At 41.5% G+C, this 18,801-nt stretch overlaps 1 protein-coding gene across 3 annotated transcripts in view; it reads left to right on the top strand.

Annotated features, from left to right (window-relative positions):
- The window catches only part of TEC (tec protein tyrosine kinase), a 151,345-nt gene that overhangs the window by 828 nt on the left and 131,716 nt on the right, over positions 1-18,801 (top strand). Inside the window, exon 1 of one of the 3 annotated variants that reach the window (XM_019928215.3) lies at positions 8,418-8,514. The exons of 1 other annotated variant lie outside the window; for it this stretch is intronic. Coding sequence is in view for 1 of the 2 variants with exons in the window: in XM_019928209.3 (XP_019783768.1) it covers positions 8,587-8,691 (105 nt within the window). In the remaining variant the exon portion in view is untranslated. Of the gene's footprint in view, positions 1-8,417; positions 8,515-8,572; positions 8,692-18,801 lie in introns of those variants that run through there. One more of the 3 variants, XM_019928209.3, reaches the window with a different exon arrangement.

Here is an 18,801-nt window from a genome sequence, read left to right as displayed (position 1 = left end):
GTGAACTGGGAATAATAAAATAGACTCCACTAAAGACAGAGTAGTGGACACTTTGACAAATGTATAACAATGCCCTGCCTAGAGGGGCAGCAGCTACTGATTCTCAGGCAACTGTTGCAGAGCAGGAACATTGATACAGATTTATAAAGCTGAGAAGCCTGAGTATGTGGAATTGACTGGTTTTCAGCACCGAAGTTAAGATTGTAGGCTCTGGAGCCAGGCCTCCTGAATTTGAATCATAGCCCTACCAATTAACTACGTAACCTTAGGCAAGTTACTTATCTGTTCTCTGATCCTCAGACTGTGCCTGTATCATAGGGTTGTTGGGAGGATTAAAAGAATCATGTGCTTAGATTTCATATTTAGCATTAAGTATTCAAAAATTGGGGGCTATTGTCATTATCAGCTGTTAATTAAAATTTTAGTTAAACTTTCAACTTTGAGATAATTATAGATTCAAATGCAAGTGGAAGAAAAAAATACAGAGAGTTCTCATATTTCCTAGTTTCCCCCAAAGGTAACATCTTGCAAAATTATAGTACAGTATCACAGCTAGGATACTGATATTGATACGGTCAAGACACACATTTACATCTCCATAAGGCTCCCTCACATTGCCCTCTTACAGGTGTACCCACTTTGTTCTGCCACCACCCCTGTATGAACACCCAGTAACCATTAATCTGTTCTCTGTTTCTATAATTTTATTTCTAGAATATTACATAAATGGAATCATATGGTACATAACCATTTTTATTGGCTTTTTTTCACTTAGCATAATTTGCTGGAGATTCGTTCAGCCATTCAATCAACTGTTTTATTTATTTTTTGTTGCTGAGTAGTATTCCTTAGTATGTTACACTACAGTTTGTTTAACTATTCACCTGTTGAAGGACATATGGGTCTTCCCCCATTTTGAATATTATGAAGAAAGCTACTATAAACTTTGGGGACAGGTTTTTGTGTGAACTTAAGTTTTCATTTCTCTGGCACAAATGCCTAAGTGCAATTTCTGGGTCATATGATAGTTACATGTTTAGTTTTTTTAAGAACGTGCTCAACCATTTTCCTGAGTAGCTGTACCATTTTACATTCCCACCAGCAATGTAAGAGTGATCAAATTTCTCCACATTCTCACCTACATTTGATATCGCTGTTTTATTTTAGTCATTCTGATATCTCATTGTGATCTGAATTTGCATTTATCAAATATTTAATAATCTTGAAGATTTTTTCATGAGCTTATTTTCTATTTGTATATGCTCTTTGGTGAAATGTCTTTTTATGTCTCTTGCCCATTTTCTAATTGCATTGTTTATTTACTGTTGAGTTATGAGGGCTCTTTATATAGTCTAAATACTAGTCTCTGTTAGATATGCAGTTTGCAGATATTTACTTCCAGTCTGTAACTTGTCTTTTCATCCTCTTAACAGGGTCTTTCAGAAAGAAAAAAGTTTTATTTAATTGAGATATATATTCATATCACATAAAATTCTCCATTGTAAAGTGCATACTTCAGTGATTTTTTTTATTGTATTCACTATGTTGTGTAACCATCATTACTACCTAATTCCACAACATTTCCATCCCCTCCAAAAGAAACCCTATACATATTAGCAGTTAGTCCTAAATTTCCTCCCCATCTCCAACCTTTGGCAACCAGTAATCTACTTTTCTATCCCTATGGATTTTCCTATGCTGGACATTTCATATAAATGAAATGAATACAACATGTAGCCTTTTGTGTCTGGCTTCTTTCACTTAGTGTAATGTTTTCAAAGTTCATCCATGTTGTAACATGTATCAGTAATTCATTCCTTTTAACAGTATAGTATTCCATTGTATGGATATAATACATTTTGATAATCCATTCATCAGCTAAAGGACATTTGGGTGGTTTCCACTTTATAGCTATTCAAATAATGGTGCTATGAACATTTGTGGACAAGTATTTGTTTTAGTACCTGTTCTCAGTTCTTTTGGGTATACACATAGAAGTGGAATTGCTGGGTCATATAGTAATTCTATGTTTAACTTCTGAGGAACTGCCAAATATTTTCCACAATGCAAAAGTTCTTGTTTTTCTTTTTAAAATGTCAAACCAGTCTTGCATTCCTGGAATAAATTTCACTTGATCATAGTGTATAATTCCTTTTTTGTATTACTAAATTCTTTTTGCTAATTTTTTTTTTTTTTTTGCCTCATGGGATCTTAGTTCCCCAACCAGGAATGGAACCTGGGCCCCAGCAGGGAAAGCACCAAGTCCTAACCCCTGGACTGCCAGGGAATTCCCAATCAGTACTTTTTAAGGAATTGGTCTATCTCATCTGAATTGTCAAATTTTTGTGTGCAGAGTTGTTTGTAGTACTCCTTTATTACCTTTTTGATGTCTGAATGGTCTTTAATTATAGTCCCCTGTTCATTCTTGTTACTGGTAACTTGGGTTTTCTCTCTTTTTATCTTTGACAGCCTTGCTAGGTGTTTGACAATTTTATTGACCTTTTCAAAGAACCAGATCTTTCATTGATTTTCTCCATTGTTTTTCTGTTTTGAATTACATTGATTTCTGCTTTTATCTTTATTTCCTTCCTTCTGTTTGGATTTATATTGCTCTTTTTCTAGGTTCTTGGCAGTGGGAGCTTAGATTTTTGATTTGAGACTTTTCCTCTTTTCCAATGTGTGCATTTACTGCTATAAAATTTTCTCTCAACACTATTTGGCTGTGTGCACAAATTTTGATATGTTGTATTTTTGTTTTTATTCCATTCAGAATATTTTTTGTGTTCCCTTAAGACTTCCTCTTTGATCTATGGATTATTTACAAGTAAGTTGTTTGTTTTCCAGGGGTTTGAGAGTTTTGCTGGAAATCTTTCTTACTGATTTCTGGTTTGATTTTATTGTGATCTGAGAACATACACTGTGTGATTTCAATTATTTTAAATTTGTTGTGGTTTGTTTTAAGGCCTAGGATATGATTATCTCAGTACATTCTCCATGAACAGTTGAGGGATATTTTTTAGAATTCTACTTCAGTTTATATAGGGTGTTTTTGTGTGTATCTTTTTTTTTATAGCTTTTTTAAGTGGTTGCTCTAGGTTTTACATTACATCTACATAATTTCTACTGATGTCATCATTTTACCAGTTTGAGGGAAGCATAGAAAATTTAGCTCCCTTTCCATATCTTACTCTCCCCCATTTATAATTGTCATAAATAGTGACTTATGATGAAAATCTCTTGTTTAAAATGTTTTTATACTTTACTCAATCCATTTTTAAATGACTGACTTTTCCACCAGAATGTAAGTTCCACCATAACAGGGAGTTTTGTTGGGATTGCTCACCAATGTTTTCTCAGCTTCCTGCTAATGCAGTGATGGTCACATTTCCATAACTGCCACCACTGAGAAGAAGGCAGCTTCAAAAAGTTCTAGGGATAGATCATTCTAGGTAGAAGAAACAGTAAGTAAAAGGCACCAGGCCAGAATATACTTTCAGTCATACTAATAATACTGAATATAACATTCTATGTGACATAGCTCATTTTATCTCAATCCTTATAAACTATAAATTTGTTGATATGTTGGACCCATTTGAAACACTATTTGGATTCTAATCCAAAACATAAACTGGCCAAACCCAGATGGTTTCACTCAGTATTTTCTTCATCTTACCTTTTTATCTGTCTCTTCTAAGTATAATCTGGTTTTACTTCTGTGCCTTTTTTTCTGACTCTGTAATTTAATACGTTTTTACTCACTGTTAAATTAACATTAAAACATTATACAAGGAAGTTAAAAAAAAATGATCCACGATTCAAATGTTATTTTCCCTGGCAGCTTTGCATGGCTAAGGCTGCAAACTCTAGAGCCATACTACTTTATATTCACATCCTGGCCATGTGACTTTGGGTAAATTACTTAGACCTCTGCCTCAGTTCTCTCATCTGTAAAATGAGAAGAAGAACTGCACGCAGTTTTCTATTAAAGCTATTGTACCTCATGCAGTTGTTGTGAGAATTAGGTGAATTAATCCAATGCACTTAAAACAGTCTGGCACATAGGAACCCCCTGAATAACTGTCCATAATTCTTATTTTCAACCCAGCAATTTTCTTCCCACATAATTTGTATTTAGTTGCAATCACAGGATATGTAAAGCACTGTGTTCTATTTGTTTTCATTTAATGTTCATAAGTTTTCCTCCACATTTCTATTTATTAACATAGATACTATTTTTTTTTTTTTTTTTTTTTTGCGGTACGTGGGCCTCTCACTGTTGCGGCCTCTCCCATTGCGGAGCACAGGCTCCGGATGCGCAGGCTCAGCGGCCATGGCTCACGGGCCTGGGCGCTCCGCCGCATGTGGGATCTTCCCGGACCAGGGCACGAACCTGTGTCCCCTGCATCGGCAGGTGGACTCTCAACCACTGCGCCACCAGGGAAGCCCCACAGATACTATTTTTAATGACAGCCTGACATTTCATACCATTGATGTATTTTGCTTAAACATTTCTCTAGCATTGGACATTTAATTATTTTATTATTATGAGTCATGATCTTATACACATACTTTGTATATGATGCTAGTTCTTTCTTTTGAATGATTTACCTAGCAACAATTCCCAGGAGTATAATTTTTGATTTTGTGTCCCACATTTAAAACTCTTTCCTTCCTCTATTTAGTTCCAAGGAAGCAACTACTTTCAGTACATCATGGAAGGAAAGGCAGACATATCATACCACCACAACGAAGTAATCTTCATGTAGCAATAGACTCTCTATACAAGACAGATAAGGTCTGCATTGTTTACATCATTGTTGTCATCACTCATTCATTCAACAGACAATTACTATTCACCTAGGATGTGCCTGTCTATAGGTAGGAAGAAAGTTACAAAAGGGAGCCAGAGATGTACAAAAAAGAGTGGGAGAAGCTCCAAATACAAAACACCACATTATTTACAAACTTTCCATGTTGATGCTGTATGTCTTCTTAGGCACAACGTGGAATCTATTTCCAAGTTAAAAAAAAAAAAGGCATTTTCTTTTCTCAAGGAACTAAAATTATGTCAACCTGACATTGCTCACCTAAACATACAAATTTTATAGAAACCGTGTGGATATTCGGTAAGAAGGGAATCCCTGTCTTTAAGAAGTCACAAATGCCTTTTTTCTGTATCTCAATTTTATTAAAATAAAGAAGGCAGTAATAGTATTGTTTGAATCATCTTCTTGGAGGAAGAGGGAGAAATCTTTTTAGTTCCACGATCACATTCCTTCTTTTGAAGAGGCTCAACCTAAAAGTTCGAGTTACATAAGCCTAACTTTGTATTCTGTTTTCTAGTAAAGCTATTGTCCGTTTCACATAAGAAACAGTACATATTAATTTTTTTTTAGCCTACCACATCCTAAGTTCAGTTTTACACCTTTTCATCCATGTAGCTGAAGCTCTCTTACAGTCTCTCTCTCTGACACTGTCTCTAACAACACTCTGCTGAAAACCAATACAAGTACTCTTTACTACATGCTCTGGGGATCATATACAGGCGTTAACCACCTACTTACACTGTTTGATTGGTAATATAAAGAATGCTTTCTTCAGAAAACAGTATAACGTTATGGAAACGACCTCAATTATCACCGATAAAGAGTTATAAAGAAGATGTGGCACATATATACAATGGAATATTACTCAGCCATAAAAAGAAACGAAATTGAGCTATTTGTAATGAGGTGGATAGACTTAGAGTCTGTCATACACAGTGAAGTAAGTCAGAAAGAGAGAGACAAATACCGTATGCTAACACATATATATGAAATTTAAGGGAAAAAAATGTCATGAAGAACCTAGGGGTAAAACAGGAATAAAGACACAGACTTACTAGAGAATGGACTTGAGGATATGGGGAGGGGGAAGGGTAAGCTGTGACAAAGCGAGAGAGAGAGAGGCATGGACATATATACACTACCAAACGTAATGTAGATAGCTAGTGGGAAGCAGCCACATAGCACAGGGAGATCAGCTCGGTGCTTTGTGACCGCCTAGAGGGGTGGGATAGGGAGGGTGGGAGGGAGGGAGACGCAAGCGGGAAGAAATATGGGAACATATGTATATATATAACTGATTCATTTTGTTGTGAAGCAGAAACTAACACACCATTGTATAGCAATTATACTCCAATAAGAAAAAGAAAGAGTTACGTTGATCTAGATGTTTTGTTTACAGATCAGTCTCTGGTTTTCTTGAGAACTAAGAGTGACAATAAAGACATTCTCTTCTCTTTTAATTTTAAACTTTATGAAGGACTTACATGAGGATCTGGATTTGCTTCCCTTTCAATCAACCTTCATAAACTTTGAGACCCTCATTTCCATTAAGTCAGAAATATGAGCCTCCGCAGTTGCCTAGCTAGCCCAGGCAAAGTGAGTTGGAAACTAGTTCTTTTAATCACCACAGTGTCAGTTAAAATCTTCAGTGACTTTTACGCTTTTTGGGTCAGACCATTTGATGAAAATTATAAGTCCTCTCCATTATGCATATATATATATGTGAGCATTTTTCTTGGGAGAAAGCCAACTTTATTACCATAATTATTTAACTATAACTTTTTCTCTACACACACGTTTTGCATCCTTTCAGAAGGTTCCTGACATCTGCTCCCTCAAAGAACACCTGCCCTGGGGGAAATTATGTTAATTAGTCAACAAGAGGCAGAAGAGACTGGGGCTGGGAGGAGGCAAGATCACAAAAGAAAAACTTTACTAGATTCTTCCTGAGACAGGCCATCATCATCACCTGGGTGAAAGAGGATTTGGAATCAGAAAGCCCTGGTTCACACCTGTGTGCTCTTCCCATCCTTCCCCTCCCCTCCCAACCCTTTTCCTAAGGAGTAGTATGACTTAAGGCAAATCATTAATCATTAGATTTTTTTTTTCCTGTAAAATGGAATCTTGTCAGACTTCTCAGTGTTATTGTATGATCAAAAGAGAGATAATATAGGAAGGCATGTTTTTAGGTCTCCAACAAGCATGAAGTAGGATGATGATTATTTCACGTGCCTTTCCCTTTGCTTCATCTTCAGGCTGACTGCCTGGCCTACCATTCAGTTCCCAGCTCCACTGTCACCTCCTCCGAGAAGCCTCCAGGACAACTAGATCTGTGGCCTCCCCATCCGCATTATTCGCAACACCATCACCTACTTGATTTTAGTCAGGACACTTCTCACATGTGTAATGGCTTCATTTTTTACTTGCTTAGTGATGACTGATTGTCCTTCTCCCTGAACTAGACTAAGAACTCCTTGAGGGCAGAGCCCGGGCTTTTAACAGTTCATGGGACATGGTGGACACTCAAATTTTGTAAGTCAGGAGAGCAGTAGTTTAGAGCACTGGTCCCCAACCTTTTTGGCACCAGGGGCCGGTTTCATGGAAGACAGTTTTTCGGGGGGTGGAGGGTGGGCGTAGAGAGATGGAGGGGTGAGGAGGGATGGTTCAGGCAGTAACCATGGGGGGAACGGTTCAGGCGGCAAAGCCAGCGATGGTTCAGGCAGTGGGCGAAGGGGAGCGGCATTTGAAGCTTTGCTAGCTGGCCCGCCGCTCACCTTCTGCTGTGCAGCCCGGTTCCTAACAGCCACAGGCCGGTACTAGTCTGCAGCCGGGGGTGGGGGACCCCTGGTTTAGAGCTCAAAATCAGGAGGCTGACTACGGGGATTTGAATTCTAGCTTTTATATTTATTAGTTGGGTGACACTAGGCAGGGTGTTTTTCTCTGTGCCTCACTTTCACCCTCCATAAAAATGGGAAATTCTGATAACATATACTTCATAGAAATGTTCATACGGGTAATGTACTTGAAAGAGTTCCTGGGATACAGTAAGTTACCTAAGGGCAATTTTCTACCCTACAGTGAATGAAGAAAATGTTACTACAGGACTAGGGAGGCCACGTGACCCGTAAGTGTATCAGATACGCTCTGCTGCTTCAGGTTTGGCAGTAAAAAGACTTACTCTTTTGGTAAAACTCGTTGCTTCGCTCCACCGCACCGCGTCACCCACCTGGTTCGCCACCATTTAGCGGAAGGGGAGGTGCGGTCCCTAATTGCGACAAGAGTCCCCGGTCACCCACAGGTGGCACTGCTCGGGTTCTCACGGGCTGGGGGTGTCCGTGACGTCGCGGGTCAGTTCTCTGGGGTGAGGGGTGAAGGAGGAGGCCCAGCACGGCGTCCAGGAACACCAGGGACGTTCCCGCGACTTGCCCGAAACCTCGACTGGGTCGGGGTAGCCGGGAGGCCCATCCGGCCCACTCGGGCCTCCAGTCTCAGAACCGCAGCAAACACGTGCGAACCTGTAGCCGCCGGCCTCGGTGTGTGTGGGCGGAGCCATCGGGGGCCTGGCGATCTCTGGGCCGCGCGGGGCGGGACGAGTGGGGGCGGGGCCGGGACGCCAGGCTCGGGACTCAGCGGCGCCGGCCGGTTTCGGCGTCTCCCGGACTCGGCGCATCCGGCGCGCTCCAGCCAGGTAAGGGCGCCGCGGGCCGGCGGGGCGGCCCCGGGACTGCGTCACTCTGGGAGGGGACGGGTGGGGACGAGGATGCGCGCGGCGAGAGGAGGCTTCCACAAGCCCAGAGACGGACCCTCGTGGAACCAGGAAGGATTTTCTTTCCGCGCCGCCGTGAGTGAGGGCGCGCCACGCCAGGTGAGGACCTGTCCTCTGCGGACCACGAAGGGACAGGTGCGCGTCCCGCCGTAGCCGCGCCTTCCGGCGGCCGCCGCCGCCTCTCCGCCTCCCGGGCTCCGACGCCGGCCTCTCCCGAGGAGCACCCGTCCCTTTTCCTCTTGGGTCCCTGGACGCGGGCCGCCCCGCAGCAAGTTAAGCGTTGGGCTCACTTCCCAGCTGCCCCGCGGGAAGTTGATTCCTCCTCTCTGCTTGGGCGGCGGCGCAGTCTTGATTGAAAGTTGGCAGCATCTACAGAGATTTTCCACAGTTGCACGTGTGTGAGCGTCTCGCCCCACCAGCCTCACATTTTTAATCTAGGAAATTGTGTTTGAATCTTGATAACAGGGATTCGGTGAATACATGTGTTGGGAAAACTAGGGCCTTGCCTTGGGGGTGTGCACTTTCCCTTGGATCCTAAATTTCCTTTTGATTTGATTTTTTTGTTTTGTTTTCATGGAAGAATAACACGTTGCTGTGTATCAGGTTCGGAAACAATTTCATCTATTGCCATTCTTTGGAAACAGGAAGATTTGATTCGAAGGGTAGATCTCAATGTTAAGTTGGAACAACAGGGTGACTGGTGGCCAAGTGGGTTTGAAGCTTATCCAAAATAGTTAAGTGTTTTGAGCATATACCCTGTGTTTTTTCAGTGAGGGCCCATTTTTTCCTCTTAGGAAATTCTGAGAATTTACTTGCTTCTAGATGATTCTCCCCTGAAGAGCTGGAGAGGAGAAAACAGCCCCAACAAACCAGTGGGTTTCCCAAATAAGTTTAGGATTTAGCAGGTTGGTTTGTGATGCTGGTAGCTCAGCTGGCGAGAATCACATGTAGTCTGGAGTGTCATGATTTATATGGAGAAAAGAAAAGTGTGTATAATATTCTCATTATGTATTTGAAAATATTTTTTTGGTTTAGGTACATTTTCATTGTTTAGGAAAAACTTATACTTTCCCAATACTCCAATTAATCTGCTCCATATATTCTCTTGTCAGCTCTAGGCGCTTACTGCATTGTGTTTATGTTAATGATCTGGATTCTTCCTGGAGGTTGTGTACATTTTGGTTTGTAGAACTGTATAGGGCAAGTGTTGCAAACACATGCGGATCAGTGCAGTGCTCCACCACACGTGGGTCCTTGAACTAGAATTTTCACACCTTTACAGATAGGAAAAAATATAGAATATTAATATATGCTTTAGCACTGTCAACCTGTTTACCTACTTATTCTGTATGAAGATAGTCATCTTGGGACTTCCCTGGTGGTGCAGTGGTTAAGAATCCACCTGCCAATGCAGGGGACACGGGTTCGAGCGCTGGTCTGGGAAGATCCCACATGCTGCGGAGCAACCAAACCTGTGCGCCACAACTACTGAGCCTGCGCTCTAGAGCCTGTGAGCCACAACTACTGAGCCCACGTGCTGCATCTACTGAAGCCCGTGTGCCTAGAGCCCGTGCACTGCAACTAGAGAAACCACCGCAATGAGAAGCCTGCGCACCGCAACAAAGAGTAGCCCCGCTTGCCGCAACTAGAGAAAGCCCGCGCGCAGCAACGAAGACCCAACACAGCCAAAAATAAATAAAAATAAATAAAAAATTAAAAAAAAATCATCTTGTTTTCTCAGCGGCTGGTTACTCAAGGGCAGGGGCTGTGTTTTATCAAGTCAGAGTGAAGCTCAGAGAATGGCAGCCTTTGCTCCCTAAGTTGACCCTCGACAGCATGGCTGCTGGGGTTGTGGGTAGTGTCTGGCCACTTTTTGCTTTTGGGGAAGAATTGCTGGTCTCTCTGCCTTCCTCTGTGTATGCAGAGTGCTGGCATCCTAGGCCTTGGGCCTCCAGGCACACCTCTGTCTACAGGTTCCTCCAGGTTGACCTGGTTGGTGCCTCCCTTCCCCAGCCCAGCTCTTCCAGCCCCTTGGTTTTCACCCCACTCCACCCTTTCATGGGATCCCCCTCCTAGGGAGAATCATCTTATTGTTCAGGGCAGGGAGACTTGGTCCACAGAGTTGATAGGGCTGTTGATCCTCAGCCTGGTGCACAGATGCTCAGCTAAGTATCTGTTGATGACAGTGTCACTTGCTTCAGAGCCCTTACTGTGCTCTCCTATTGTCCAGTCTACACAGGCAAAGTGGAGTAACTGAAGTTGAACCCAGATCAACCGCTGTGGAGGCTAGCTGCCTTGGTTGTATTAGGGTCATAAATTGGGCATTGGAGTCTGTTAGAAAGGAGTGAAATTGGTCCATGGTCACTGCCAGTTCTAAAATTACCCTGTCCCAGGTGATTATGCCGTGAGAATAGCTTTGTTAAAAAGAACCCCAGAAGAGAGAAGCTTAGTAGTTGGCTTCACCTCCAAACTTGCCTCCACCTGGGCTTGCCTTTGCATCTCTACCCTAGCTCAACCTGTCCTTCCTTGGATTGGATTATAACTATTAACTTTCCCACTATATTTGACAGCTCAGAGCTCAGATGATCACAGCTACATGGTGTAGATGTAGAAAATGACATTTTCTTTTCTTTTTATATTATTATTTATTTAGTTTTGGTTGCATCGGGTCTTAGTTGTGGCATGCGGGATCTTCCTTGCGGCGTGTGGGCTTCTCTCTAGTTGTGTGCAAGCTCCAGGGCGCTTGGGCTCTGTAGTTGTGGCATGCGGGTTCCAGAGCACGTGGGCTGTGTAGCTTGCGGCACACGAGCTCAGTAGTTGTGGCATGTGGGCTTAGTTGTCCCGCGGCATGTGGGATCTTAGTTCCCTGACCAGGGATCGACCTCCAGTCCCCTGCATTGGAAGGCGGATTCTTTACCACTGGACCACCTGGGAAGTCCCTGACTTTTTTTTGTTTGTTTGTTTAGGGAAAACAAGGATGGAATTTTCCCAAATTGTTATTAGGGAAACAAAGCAAAAGCAAAAAAAAAAAAAAAAAAAAAAAAGGCATAGAAGTCAATATGATTTTTGTTTTCTTCTTTTCTTCTTTTTTCTTTTTTTAGTTTTAAACCTTTCATCCAAGTTGCATTTTCCCTCTCCAGAAACAAACACTTGTGATCCTTCGAGTTGGTTATTTTGGTATTTATTGCTTGTAAGTGATACTTGTAATTTTTCAGTTTGAAGCATTATCTGTTGACTTCCTGCTGTGGAAGATGATGACTTGGCTCTCTTTCTTCTTCTAACCCCCAGCCTAGCCACAGCTTCCCTATTTTCCCATCCTTGCAATAGTTAAACAGTAATTTTGGTTAGATTAACATTCATAGTCAAGCCAAGCACAACTTTTTCTTTTTCTCGGAGTCAGTAATTGCTTTGTTTGTTCACTGGCTTAGTTTTTTATGTACTCATCATTAATTCAACCCAAACCTTTTGACCAGTTTTCTAATTCTTACCTCAGATGAGTCAGGTATTCTGTCAATTCCATTTTCCCCAAAGAAACTGTCCCTGAGCCTCCTGGCTTGCTCTAGTCTGGACTGGTTGCCCTCTACACATGGTGCACAGATGTCACCCTGAGGACTTCCCTTTGTCATCCTGGGGGGGGGATCCCCATCATTTCTCTCTGTATTGGATCTCCTGTTACCTGTAGTACATGCCTTTCTCTTTCTTGTAGACTCCTTTTTTTTTTTTTGGTATAGTCCCATTCTGAAGGAATTTTCTGGTAAAGGATGCACAGGATGTCTGCTTTCCTTCCTATTTATTTTATCTATTCATATTTTGTCTATTCATTTTTCTTTTTTAAAAAAATCATCCTTTTCGTTGCGGCACACGGGTTTCTCTCTAGTTGTGGAGCTTGGGCTTCTCTAGTTGTGATGCGTGGGCTCCAGAGTGTGTAGGCTCTGTAGTTTGCAGCACGTGGGCTCTCTAGCTGTGTCTTGTGGGCTTAGTTGCCCTGTGGCATGTGGGACCTTAGTTCCCCGACCAAGGATCAAACCTGCGTCCTCTGAATTGGAAGATGGATTCTTAACCACTGGACCACCAGGGAAGTCCCTCATTTTTCAGTAAGTGCCTGAAAATATCTTTTTTCCACAACAATTGATCGTTCGTCTGAGTGTAGACTTCCAGGATGGAAAATTTGAAGGCGTTGTTCCATCACCTTCTAGCTTGTGGTGTTGCTGTTGAGAAATTCAGAATTGTTCTGATTGCCTGTAACCTGTCTACAGGTTACAAACCTGCTGTGTCCTTTGTGGAAGTTTGTAGAATTTTCTCTTGGCCTCCACAATCTTGGAGTTTTCATGATGTGTGCTGTGGTATGGATTTCTTTTCATCAATTGTGCTGGGTTCTTTCAATCCAGAAATCTACATCTTTCAGTTTGGGAAATTTTCTTGAGTTATCTCATTGATAATTTCTTCCTCTCTATTTTGTGATGTCTCTTTCAGAAACTTATTGTTCAGATTCTAGATATTTTGGGCTGGATACTAGATATTTTCTTACCTGGAAAGTTTTTTCCTTCCTGCATAGACTCAGTTTCCCCAAGTTGCTATTGTCTGTTTATTTGTTTAGGTCTCTACATTTCATGTTAGAGGCTTTCCTTGTATTTCTGATACCCTAGGCTGTCTACTCACATCTGAGTGGGGGGATTAAAAAGCTTGTTGGCTGGGAACTTAACTGTTGGGTGATTTGGCTGAGTCTTTATTTGGGGAAATTTTGATGTTAGTACCTCTTGGGCTGGTGAGAGTCCTCAGAAAAAGCTCTTCTAGTCTTTTTCCTGGGTGGTGGGAAGAGCCTGGCTGCCAGTGATCTGGGAATGAGGTGGAGAAGAAGTCTGAATGTCTCAGCATCTGCATGTTCGTATAACCTCTCCACGGTATTTCCAGTAAGACACCAGGGCTGTGCCTGACATACTCCAATCCAGAGACTTTCTCTTTTTCACCCTCTCTGGGGTAGTTATATGTTCATGTAATTCCTCTCGGGGAGGGGGTAGGGAAGAAACTCCAGGTGTTTTTGCTGGGGTAGAGAAGGGGCCATCACCTAACTGCTCAGAGTGGCTGGAGGGACCTGGGAGATCCAGGTGCTTTCCAAGGAGGCTTTCCATTTTTATTTTATTTTAGATCAGCCCCCGTCCCCCCACTCCCCACAGAGGGTCCAATTGCCTTTAATTATTTAGCATTTTGAGATTCCATGGTATAAATCAGGTTGTTTCTTGGCTTCCCCTCACCCCACCTAAATGTTTTTACTGTTGTCTCTTCTTTCATTCTCCCCATCCTTGTGGGTTTATCCCTTTACTGTCATTTTATTGGGCTTTCAGGAGGGAGAGAAAGTAGAGAGTTTTGTTTCATTTTGTTCATTACTACTCCTTAGTGCCTGGAGTATAGCTTTCTTAACCAACCTCTGCTGAGAGACTAGTGTGGTTCAGCCATGGCAGTTTGCTGCCATTTTCCCTGCCTTTACCCAGTGGAGTTGGGGCTCCCGATTCCTTCCTATACCACTCTAAGCATCCACTACCAATTCATTACAGTGGTCTTGGGAGGCAGAACCTCTCTCCAGCCCTAGCCTGATGCTATATAGCTTGCTGGTCGTAGAGCCCTGGTTCCCACTTCTCAAATTCACCTTGTCTGGGAGGACTCATTCTGTCACCTTGGCCTCTGAACGTTTTACTCTTCCGTGAAGCTCAGCTTCTGTAAGTCTAATGTTTTAGGCTGAACGGTGGGCCTGGTGTCATTGGTGGCCATGTGGCCCCAGTGGAAATTATTGTTATTTCCTTCTGGAGGCGTTTATCACGCAGTTGCCTTTCCAGCAGCATCCTCTCTTCCCATTTCAAAGCTCATGCCTTTCTTGGAGTGTGCACCAAGTTCCTGTTTCTGGCTGGGCTGAGCAGAGATGACTGACCTACCCTGCTCCTCATGGACGATCACAACTTTCCAGCCCTGTTTAACCAGTTGAGTCATTCTTCAGGCTTCCTTAATGCAGTGTGACCTTCCAGCTTTCTATCTCAGTAGCCTGACAACATCAGCATGACTTTCTGCTTATACACAGAGGAATGGTGACAAGAGTCAGCTTCCGCTGAAGTAGGAAGAGTGTTGTTTCCACACCATCTTATCTGCCCGGAAAAAGCAAAGCTCTATACTCTCATGATGGCAGCTATGCATTGGGAATCCAGAAAATACCAGTGCTGGCACTTGCTACAGTGGAGCAGGTACAGGAGTCATTCTGAAGGAGGACAGAGAACGATAGATGGTTAGAAAACACTTATTCAGCTGGACCTACTGGGTACCTTTAAGAACAAAAGTTTGGCCAGTGGGAATATCTGCAATGCTCATTCCTCCGTCTGTGCTTCCACAGGCCTCCTTCCCTTTTCTAAACAGAACCTTTGAAGTCATCGCAACCTCTTTTCCCAAGCAGTGTCGTTTTTCTCTAATGTGCTAAGTAATTCATGTAAGTTCTTTTTGTCTTCTCAGCTGAATTGTGAACTCTTCCAGGGAAGAGCACATGCCTAGTAAATACTAGATCATTGTACCAGATGAATTTTCCAGATAGTTGTGGACAGTTGGCAGTTAAAAAAAAAAAAGAAAAAAATATATATATTCGGTCATAATTATCCAAGTTGTAACCAGTAGTCTAAATTCACTAAATTCTTTTTTTAAATTTTGTTTATTATTATTATTTTTAATTAATTTATTTTTGGCTGCATTAGGTCTTCGTTGTTGCACACAGGTTTTCTCTAGTTGCGGCGAGCAGGGGCTACTCTTCGTTGTGGTGCGCGGGCTTCCCACTGCGGTGGCTTCTCTTGTTGCGGAGCACGGGCTCTAGATGTGCAGGCTCAGTAGTTGTGGCTCGCGGGCTCCAGAGCGCAGTCTCAGTAGTTGTGGTGCCAGGGCTTAGTTGCTCCGTGGCATGTGGGATCTTCCCAGACCAGGGCTCGAACCCATGTCCCCTGCATTGGCAGGTGGATTCTTAACCACTGTGCCACCAGGGAAGCCCTAAATTCACTAAATTCTTGATTAGACTTTCACTTCTCTTTGGCTGTATAGACTGAAGCCATAGAGTATTATTCAATTTAAGTGTTCCCAAGTGTATTGTTTTTCATATTATTTAGAAATAATCCTCATTTAAAACATCCTTGAAAAGACAACATTAATTGTACCTATTATTATTGTTATTTTTCACCCATATATTTCTTCTTAGCATAGTCTTGTGATTGTCTTGAGTTTTTTCGGTTTTTTTTTTGCGGTACGCGGGCCTCTCACTGTTGCGGCCCCCCCTGTTGCGGAGCACAGGCTCTGGACGCACAGGCCCAGCGGCCATGGCTCATAGGCCCAGCCGCTCTGCGGCATGTGGGATCCTCCCAGACCGGGGCATGAACTCGCGTCTCCTGCATCGGCAGGCAGACTCCCAACAGCTGCGCCACCAGGGAGGAAGCCCTGATTGTCTTGATTTTTATGGCAAAGAAGAGTGGGTTTGGAAGAGGGAGGGAGGTATGTGCGGATTAGTTTTCTAGTCTGCTAAGTGTTACGTTTCTAAAAGAGGAAGATGTCTTTGGATTTCATCAATATTAGATATATTTTTCCTTTCGTAACTACATGCCATTTATTTTTTAAGGTTGAGAGCTTTGGAAATGCTTAGCTATAGAGTATAAAAATGAAAGACTTTAAATTGTCATATACTACATGAAATGCTTATAAAGTAGAACTCCTCCTCAAATATCCTACTCCCTGTACCTTTAATTTTTTTGAAGTTCTAGCCTGATTTAACGGGGAAAACTTTTCATGTCTTCTCTTTATCCTGAAAAGAGTTCCAGCAGTGTCTTTCTGTTAGGTATTTCCTTAGAAACTCTGATGTCCTCATGTATCTCCCAGTATTAGGTTTCAACCACAACTTGTGAGAGCTCCACATGACTACCCCCAAAAATAAATCGTGGGTTTTTTTCCCTGCAAAGTAGTGATTTCAAAGTTTATTTTTCTGCAAATATAATTTAAGCATGCAGTAAAGTTAGTTTTTACCATTGGGGTTATTTTTGTTTCACAGAAGGCAGTTGGCTTTCTTTTTTATTTTCCTGCTTTGAGTGCTAAAAATGCTTGATCCTTTAACCATGTAGAGAAACAGAAATACACGTTAACTGAGTTATGAATGCTGTTATATATGTAAATTTATGAATGCTTTTTACTTTTTTTCTTTTTTAAGTACTGTCAACTTATTTGTCACATATTTAAACCAGTTATAGAAGCACTGCATTAAAGAATTCTTGTTCATGGGTTCTGGAATCATAGCTGAAGGTTTTTGGGGCTCAGAGGTGGTGATGCAACCCCCTTTCCTCCCCCAGACAAAGGATAGAACTCTGCCTGCCACTGCGATTCCCCAGCTCTCAGTGTGCTCTTTGGACTCTCCCTGCCATCATTAAAAAAAAAAAAAGTCATTTTATAGAAATTTATTCATTGTTAAAAAATTGAAACAATATTGAAGCTTATAAAAAAGAGATTAAAAATGACCCCAGAACTATTCCAGAGAGACTCTTCGTGAACCCCCTTTCCATCATCTTTATCATCATTTGACTTTCTACAAATCTTTAGCACCTTTCTAGAAGATAATTAACCTAAGGAGCATTGTGTGCAACCGTTTATGTAACTCCAAATTCTATAATCTTTATATAAATATATATATATGTGTATATGTATATATGTATATATATACACACACACATATATACACACACACACTTTTTGAGGTTATAATTAGCTCAGGCATAATGTTCTTTGGTAACAATATTCCAAATAGACATTTTCTTATAAGAAAAATTGCCATTTTTAATAGCTTGGTGACAGTCTTTCATGTTAATATACAATGGTATTTTGAACCACTCCCCAGTTGTTGGACATATGTTTTTTTGTTTGTTTGTTTTTGTTTTTAAGTAAGTAGTGTTGCTATATGTTTTTCCCTTTTGGGGATTGTTTCCTTGGGAAATATTTTTCAAAATACCACTCGGGGATTAAAGGATTTCTTGTTTCTGTTAATCAATGTCAGAAGGACACAAAATAATAATTTGAAAAAACTCACTGGCTATATAAAGTTACATAAAGTTTCCATTACCTCTTTTTCGACCTTTTGGATCCACAGTATCTCCTTTATGTGAAGACATAAGGTTTATTTGGAGTTACTGAGGCCATGCCATGTATCTGACCAGTTGTAGTTCAGATAATAAAGCCCGAGTAACCTGACAGGTTCATTTGCAGAGGCTGTGTTCTTTTGATAAATGTCTATAGCCTCATTTTATTTTGTTGGATGTGTGATAGGAAAAGTTTCCAGGGGTCAGTAACAAAACATGGAAAAATTGTTATGGTATCTGTGAAACTACATTTACCCTTAGTACCTGGTCCAGGGTTCATGACCATTTCTGTAAGCGGGGGAAGGCATTATATGTTCAGTAGGGAATTCCAACTCTCCCACCATTTCCCCATTCCTGGACTGCGTGAGGAAGTAGCAGGGGCAGGGCAACCAGTAACTGGAGAGAATTTTGCAGTAATGTAGTAGTTCTTGATAAAGAACTAGAGCAGAGTGAAATTCCTATTCAGGTTTTTCCCCTGCCATCTTTCTGACTAATGTTTAAAGCCTGGGCTGGATTTTTAAGTTAGCTATTAAATGGTATTGTGTTCCCATGCCTTAGGTTTTCCATCTATTAAACAAAGCATAATGACACACCTAATTAACAGTCCACTTCAGAACGATTCATGGCCTAATGCTTGTAAAGGACTTTGAGCTTTTCCTAGAGTGTTTTATATACATTCATGAGTAATGGGATGGCTTGCTCTATTTAGCAAAGGGCATCTATATTATGCCCATTTTATAGATGAGAAAAGTGAGCCTCACAGAGGATAATGGCTTGTTGAGAATCAGACGGTAGATTTAATGTAATGTCTGTGGAATTTTTCTTGGACTTTGTGGAACAAGTGGAATCTAAAATAAATTCTGCACAAGTGTATGTGTTGGGAAAGTGGATTTTACAGTTTTTAAACAGATAAAACCTTTTGGGGGGATAGGTTACTCCTTTGTAAGGAGGAATCATGTTTGACAAATTCACTAGAGTTCTTGAAGAACTTTAAATGATTAAGGAAGCTAGGGATAAACTGTGATTTTCCAAGTGTTTTTGAAAAGACTCCACACAAAGACTATGAAATAAATTG

Source organism: Tursiops truncatus, chromosome 5 (genome assembly GCF_011762595.2).
Source record: "Tursiops truncatus isolate mTurTru1 chromosome 5, mTurTru1.mat.Y, whole genome shotgun sequence".
NCBI lineage: Eukaryota > Metazoa > Chordata > Mammalia > Artiodactyla > Delphinidae > Tursiops > Tursiops truncatus.
This window is presented reverse-complemented; position numbering and strand designations above follow the sequence as displayed.